General features: G+C 32.9%; 1 protein-coding gene across 1 annotated transcript; it reads right to left on the bottom strand.

Moving 5' to 3' along the window:
• Positions 1 to 374: 374 nt before the first annotated feature.
• LOC125830576 (receptor kinase-like protein Xa21) lies at positions 375 to 4,028 on the bottom strand. Its single transcript, XM_049509755.1, has 4 exons — positions 3,180 to 4,028; positions 2,903 to 3,005; positions 810 to 2,801; positions 375 to 718 (listed from the first exon to the last, which is right to left on the bottom strand). The coding sequence occupies exons 1-4, from the start codon at positions 4,026 to 4,028 to the stop codon at positions 375 to 377; spliced, it is 3,288 nt and encodes a 1,095-aa protein (XP_049365712.1).
• Positions 4,029 to 8,229: the final 4,201 nt, after the last annotated feature.

Raw genomic sequence — 8,229 nt, 5'->3', positions numbered from 1 at the left:
TTTAAGTATCTACTTGTGCATACTCAAAGTTGAAGGGCATAAATGTAAAATGAAACCAAATTAAACTATTTATGTATTATGCTTTGCCTAAATGAGTCTCTCAAATCTTATATTATGGTACTAGTATAGATCGAAATTCCGTCATTCAATATTGAGAGTTCTATTTACATTGTTAAAGTTAAAAAGATGGAAAAAAGTAGAGGTATTATTAGGCCAAAGCCACTTTACAAATTCAAGACCAAGAGGTATACATGCCCATCAATTCTCTATGTTATGAAAGACATAATGCTATAACTTATTTGAAGCTAACTATTATTGCAAATGTTTGTTACACATGAGATGATTTGGAAGAAAAGTTTCTAATAAGATCTTCCTCAACATGCAAGAAGTTGAATCTTGATCGTCTTTAACCTCCCCACAACATCTTTCATGTCAATCCTTCCTTTAGGAGATTCAACACAACAATCTATTGCCACTTTCATGATGGATACCACACAATCTAGCTTTTTCATTAAGTGATTATCATGTGGCGATATTAAGTTGGCATCGATAATTTCCATTGCTGCTTGTGGGAGTGAATTTCTCACCCATTGCTTCAAACTAAAATCTCCATCGAACATTTCATCATTAGGATTTTTCCTAGTAAATGTTTCCATCAACATGATCCCGTAACTATAAACATCACATTTTATTGACACCAATCCCTCCAGTCCATACTCTGCAATCAATCAATTTTGAAATTCAACATTTACTAATGGAAAAAAAGGAAAGAGAAACAATCAAAAGCAATTGATTAAGAGATCACGTACCTGGTGCAATATAACCAAACGTTGCTAATGTTTTAGTGTATAAAGAACTCTCATCTTCAGAAATCAGCTTTGAAATTCCAAAGTCACTTAGGTGGGCAACCATGTCCTCATCCAACAAGACGTTACTAGGCTTCAAATCACAATGAACCACGGGTAATGAGCAGCCATGGTGGAGATATTCCAATGCACATGCCACATCTATCATAATACTTAGCCTATGCTTGATGTCTAAGAAGTAGTTGTGTGAATACAACCACTTATCGAGGCTCCCATTGGGCATGTACTCGAGTATTAAAGCCTTAAATTCAAGGTTGGAACAACTGGTGATGACTTTGGTGAGATTCCTATGACGAAGGTTGCGCAAAACTTGACATTCTGTATCAAAACTCCTAAATGCCACTTGCAATTGTGGGTTGAACACTTTAACTGCAATGAAAGTCCCATCTCTGAGGATGCCTTTGTAAACAGAGCCGAAACTCCCAGAACCAATTAAATTGATCTCACTGAGTGAATCAGTTGCTCGAAGTAGTTCATAGTATGAAATTCTTCCTTTTGTTGAGACGACAAAGGATGAATCAACTGCTTGCTGAGGATCAGTTCTTTTACCTCTTGTATACCTTATCCATAAAAGGGCAAAGGCGATGGAGACTAATACAAGTGCACCCGGTAGAACAAGAACAATCACTTTTTTCCTCTTGGATTTATGCTTTGATGTGCTACTGTGGCATGGGGGAACACAAAATCTTGGAGATCCACACAATGCTTCATTAGACATGAAAGACTCACCGGAGAGGTTCTTGAAAGGACCACTCGAGGGGATTTCACCAACCAACTTGTTGAATGAAACGTTGAAATACTTGAGATATTGAAGCTTCTCCAAAGACTTGGGAATCAATCCTGAAACATTGTTATGAGAAAGGTCTAGAAATTCCAAAGCTGAAATGCTGCTCATCGAGCCAGGAATTGATCCTTGCAATTTGTTGTCTCTCAAAGAAAGGTATATAAGATTTTGCAAGCTACCAATTTCTTTAGGAATTCCATTTGAGAGTGTATTTATTGATAGATCCATATATATCGCAGCCTTTAGATTTCCAATTTCCAAAGGTACAGAGCCACCCAAGTTGTTTGACGATAAGTCTAGCTTCAAGAGGTTTATGAGGTTTCCTAAGCTTTTTGGAATGATTGAACGCAATTTGTTGGAACCTAGAATCATCTCCCGAAGGGAAGTTAAGTTTCCCAAACAATTCGGAAGAGATCCTGAAAGTTGATTCAGAGTCAAGTTTAAATAACCCAAGTTCTGTAATTTGCATAGATCATCTCCAATATATCCAGAAAGTTTGTTGACACTCAACTTCAAGCTCTGAAGGAATCTCAAGTTGCTGATTGTTGTGGGAATTGGTCCAGTGAAACCGTTTCTAGAAAGATCGAGCTCTAATAAGCTGCTTAAGTTCCCAATTCCTTTTGGAATTTCCCCCTTAATTTTGCAATCAATAGCTCTAAACCTTAGAAGAGAAGTACTGGAAAGGTTCCCTATGGATTCTGGAAGCACACCATATAGAGGGTTCGAAGAGAGGAAAAGAATTTTTAAATCTCTACAATTTGACAAGGAAGTCAAGAAGCTTAACCTACTATCGCCCATTAAATTGTTTATTGCCAAGCTTAGGGACTGTAGATGAGTCAAACTTCCGAGAGATTTGGGAATCATACCGGTTAGTCTATTGAGAGAAAGGTCTAGACTAGTGAGTTTGGAACAATTGGAGAGAGAATGAGGTATAGTCCCATAAAGATTTAAGTTGCCCAGATGAATAACTTCAATGTTGGGTAACGTTGAACCTATGTTTAATGGGAGAGTTCCTGTCACATTATTGAAAGTAACTTGAATCTCTCTCATACCCGATATGTTGAAAATCTCCATTGGTAGTGAACCAGTAAACTTGTTGAAACTAAGATCAAACAACTCAATCTGATTGCTAAATTTTTTCGGTATTTCACCTGTCAATGTATGCATGTAGATGTATAGTTAGTAATTACTAAGATTTAAGAAATTATATTGCTAGTAATGACTTGCATACCCCTTTTGAATACATATATACCTGTAAGATTATTATCGGCAAGATCCAGAATTTGCAATTCTGCCAAATTGCCAACCTCCCTTGGAAAGGATCCAATTAGATTGTTGTGATTCAGTACCAAAACCTGTAATGAGGAGATATTGAATGTGGAGATTGGGATATGACCAGAAATATGGTTAGTATCCAGTGCTAAAATCACCAAATTATTAAGAATCCCGATTTCACTATGTATGGGTCCGTCAAACTTGTTATTAGATAAAGACAATATTTGAAGGTTCGAACAATTTGGCAAGCTTACAGGCATATGACCATATAGCTTGTTGTCACTTAGATAGAGCATTTCGAGCATTGGAAGACAATTACACATATCATAAGGAAGATTTCCTGATAAGGTATTATTTGTAAATGCAATGATCTCAATTCCAGAAATGTTGAAGATCGAGAATGGTATAGAACCTGTAAGTTGATTGGATTCTATTGACAAAAGTTTTAGGTTTTGAAGTTTTCCAATCTCTTCTGGAATGTTTCCTCCAAGGAAATTGAGAGAAAGTTCTAATGTCATCAACATTGAGGCGTTCGAGAGAGACGGAGGGATAGAACCTATAAACTTGTTGCCAGATAATCTCAAGTTTTCAAGATTTCCTATTTCTTTTGGTATTTGGCCCTCTAAGGAATTGTATGCCAAATCCAAAGTTTGAAGTGTGGAAATATTAGAAAATAAAGAGAGGGTGATGGGACCATTGAAACTGTTATTCCTTAGAGTCAGAACTTGAAGTTGGTGTAAGACCCCGAACCAGGAAGGAACCTCTCCGCTAAAGTTGTTAAAACTAAGTTTAACAAACCTTAACCTACGAAGATGTGCCATTTCTTGAGGCAATTTTCCGTAGAAATTATTGCTACTCAAGTCAAGAGAAACAAGAGATGTGAGATTCCCAAAATCAGAAGGAATTTTGCCTATAAGATCCATGTTGGAAATATTCAATGACGTCACTCTTTTGTGGCGAGAACCACAAGTGACTCCAACCCAATGACAAACAGAAATAGCCGGAGACCAACTTTCATCCAACAAGTGAAAGGGATCCGAAATGATTTGGAATTTCAAGGAAAGAAGAGCGGATTGATCAGTTGTAATGTTGGTTTGAGTCATGGCTAAACTAGTCACACCCAAGTAAAGCAACATGAGTGCTATTAAGTAAAAATATGTGAAGACTTTCTCCATTATATTATAGAAATTAAAACTTTAGAAATTAGAAAGAATTAGGTGTGGCAAGTTACAATGAGGTTCAAAGACTTTATATAGGTAGAAAGAATCAGTTGATCTCTTTTTGGTCTTTATTGTTTTTTTTAATTTTGTGGAAATCTCCAATCTGATTTGACAGGTTGAAGGGAAATTCTTTGTAAACCGCATTAAATATGTCTTATGTGACAGGTTCGACTCAAAATACATCAAGGAGATTGATCCAAATATTACATTTATTTTTGATGATTTTGAAGTAAATAATCCAAATTTAGTTCATAGATATTTATTTTCATAACGAATAGAGGTGTACCATATGTAGTGAAGAATTGTCAGCCACTGAACACTCTTTGTGGAAAACTTTTACTATGTATATAGAAAATTGTATAAAGTATATAAGTCAAAAATAATTTTTCAGACGTATATATTAAATTTTGAACACCCTTAATAAATTTTTGACTTCGTCACTGATAATGAAATTTACGTCTTCGTCACATCATGCCCTTAATTTTTTTATTTTATTTTTGGCCAAGAATTAATTTCAAGAGTCCCTATCTATTTCTCCCATTAAATGAAGAAATCAACCCCCTACCATTCACACTCATTCACACAAAATTCTCCATTCTGCACTATACAGCTTTGCACCTACTCCTACGTTATAAAGGTTATTGGTTTTTCTTACCCTAAAATCAAGTAATTACCTTGATATTCTTATAACAAAACGTCATGATTTTAATGAATATTTGGGGATAAACATTTTTTTTTTTAACTATAACATTTTCTTACCCCTTTTGTTCGTCAAATCATGCAGTGTACCTTTTAATTGGTAAAACAATTATTTATAGAGTAAATATTACGAACACGGGAGGGTTAATTTTCCAACTAAAATAACTTACAAGTTTGTGTTAAGTTGGATGTTTTCTTTGTCACAAAAAATAAATCAAAATTTACTTTATTGTGTTGTTTTATTATTTTGAATGATCATTTAAATAAGAAAAAATATTCAAATATGCCATCGAATTTTGAAAAAAGGTTCATTCATATTCATCTATGCTATCTATTAAGAGTTTGACTCATCTATACTATTTTCTTTTGAGAAAAGGCTATCCATGTTATTATTTGTAGACTAAAAATATTTTTGATTTTGCAAAACTACTTTGTACACATGGTCAATTATGATTCTGTCACATCATTAATTAAACTATTTTTTAAAAGAGAAAAGACTCAAATATGTCATTAAACCTTAAGAAAAGGCTCATCTATGTCATTCCGTTAAAAGTTTGGTTCATCTATGTTATTTCAGTTAACAAATAATGACATGAATGTGCCTTTTCTTAAAAAAAATTGACATAAATAAATCAAATTTTTAACAAATAACATAAATAATTTTTTTCTCAAAATTCAGTAACATATTTAAGTCTTTTTCTAACTAGCTAGAAACATATGAGAATTCAAAGTCATCCACAAATTTCTACAAAGGTTGCCCCACCACCATGTTCACCAATGAAACCGTCAATAAGTGAACACCCTGTAAACATATTAAACCAAAGTTAATAAATAGTTAATAAGAGGAAAGTTAATAAATAGTTAAGACTACAAAAATAATGAAACTATTTATTTAATGTTTGACTAATTATGTAGTTACGATTTGAGTAGCTATTTAGATTACAATTTATATATTTCGCTTGATTATTAAGTATTTATATAAATAAGACTTTCAATTTAATTAATGATAGACTTAACAATTTTTTTAAAAACTCACGAATTAAGAAAAAAATTCCACGAATCACTCATTATATTTATATCAATTGATTTTCTGTTTGTATTTTTCTTGTTTCAAAATTATATGGAAATCAAATTGAATTGTATTTGTATCAATTGATTTTCTTCCAAAATTACAATTAATTGATTTATAATTGTATCAAATTGTTTTCTTTTTGTATTTTTACAAAATACGAATATCCATTTGTTCAATTTTATACAAGTATAAGCGCCTACTTATGCACGCACCCCATAGTTAAAAGTCATATTTGCCAGTTGAAGTCAAGGTAAGAATATAATCATGTTTATGTATTGAATAAATGATTCAATTGAAACGATTCACATTTACAACGCATCAAATTCTAAAATCGAGCTTTGAAAAAACTTTAACTACATTATATTAGAGGATGTGAGGGAAGAAAGAGAAAAAAGCAAAAGACTAAAGTGTATATATTATTTTGGGTAAAATTTTTGAATGCCAAATGTGCATTTGGTCCAATTTCCCCCATAAATTAAGCCTAACAGTAGGGTGTTCACGGGTTGGTTTGGGTCGGTTATTGGTCAAAATCAAAATCATACCAACTTAATTGGTTTTAAAATTATCAAAATCAAACCAAACCTAATATAATATACATTTATCGGTTTGGTTGTTATCGGTTTCGGTTCGGTTTGGTTCGGTTATTAATCATATACATAAAATTAAAAGAAATAATTCATTCAAAACGTGAAAAAAGTGACAATAATCCATTCAAAATGGAAAATAGTTAGAATGACTGACATTATGAAACTTTCGATCATTGAATTTACTATGAATAAAGCTTCAAAGTTCACTACTTTTGTCCTAGAAGGAAGAGACATTGACATTTTCAGTACCACAAAGAATTGTTATAGACACTCATATACATGAAACCAATAAGATAAATGTTCTTACCTTGGGCATTTTTACTTTCATAAGTAAATTATAAATAAATTTTGATGAATACATATATAAGATTTTTAAAATTGTTTATAAAATAGTATATTATGTATGTATGATAATAAAATTTATGTATATTATTTATCGGTTTGGTTCGGTTATTTCTTCGATTTTTTTCGAACAAAACCATAACCAAACCAAATACTATCGGTTTTTAAAAATCTAAAACCAAACCAAATCAAACCCTAAATAAAATCGGTTTGGTTCGGTTTTTCGATTTGGATCGGTTTTTATCCAAACCGTGAACACCCCTACCTAACAGTAATAAGTTTAGCATGCTAGTAAGTAGTAATTGGCATAATACCTCAATATGCCCTTTAACTTTGTCTTATTTCACATTTATGCCTTTCAACTTTGAGTGTGCACAAGTAAACACTTAAACTTGTATAAAGTTGAACAAATTGACACACACATCCTACGTGGCATCCTACATGACAATTTGTGTCCTACGTAGTGTCCTATATGAATTATGTCACATAAGACTCATGTGTCTACTTTTTTAATTTATACAAGTCCAAGTGTCTACTTGTGCACATCCAAAATTGAAGGACATAAATATGAAATGAGACCAAGTTAAATAACACATTTATGTATTTATGCGGTAGTAATTTTTTTTTTTGGTAAGTAAGCATTTTATTACCAAAGAGAAGTTTACAACTTAAAAAAAAGAACTATTCCGATTAGATCGAACCCAACTAATAACTTTTCATCTCCTAACCATCTATCGACTACTTTAACTTGGATAGTAGTTCAACATCATCAAGTAATTAGTTAATTTCACTTTGAGACAACCTCTGAAATATACGTCTTGAATTATTCTCTTCACAAGGTTCGATATTTCTCTTCTTTTGCCTTGAAAAACAATTTGGTTCCTCTCTTGCCACATATAATAGATGCAGCATGTTAAGGCCATTCTATAAATTGTTGATGTAGCACTATTCCCATTATGATGATTCACTGCCAATGTAAGTTCTTCTTCCCATGCTTTTGCTTGTCGTCTCTGTCCTAGCCATTGTAGTAGCTTGTTCCACACTGATGCTGAAACAGAGCACTGAAAAAAAAGGTGTGAGATCGACTCATTCTCTGATTCACATAAAGGGCATACTGGATTGACACTCATTCCCTAGTGAATCATCCTATCCTTCGTGTACAACCTTCCATGAGCAACCAACATCATAATGAACAATCATTTCGGGGCAGAAGGGGTATTGCAAACTTATTTCTTCCATCTTACTTTTGGAAACACTCCTTGCACCAATTGGTACATCTTTTTTACAGAGAAATATTGCAATCTTTGGAATTGATCTTCTATGTAACCAACAGCTTCCACGTACTCCGTAGCTTTGAAATTTTTCTTGATAAGCCAAGATGCTT

This window comes from Solanum verrucosum, unplaced genomic scaffold (assembly GCF_900185275.1).
Source record: "Solanum verrucosum unplaced genomic scaffold, falcon-dt-bn FXZP01000004.1, whole genome shotgun sequence".
NCBI classification, from domain to species: domain Eukaryota; kingdom Viridiplantae; phylum Streptophyta; class Magnoliopsida; order Solanales; family Solanaceae; genus Solanum; species Solanum verrucosum.
The sequence above is the reverse complement of the archived record's forward strand: the minus strand, read 5'-3'. Positions and strand labels throughout refer to the sequence as shown.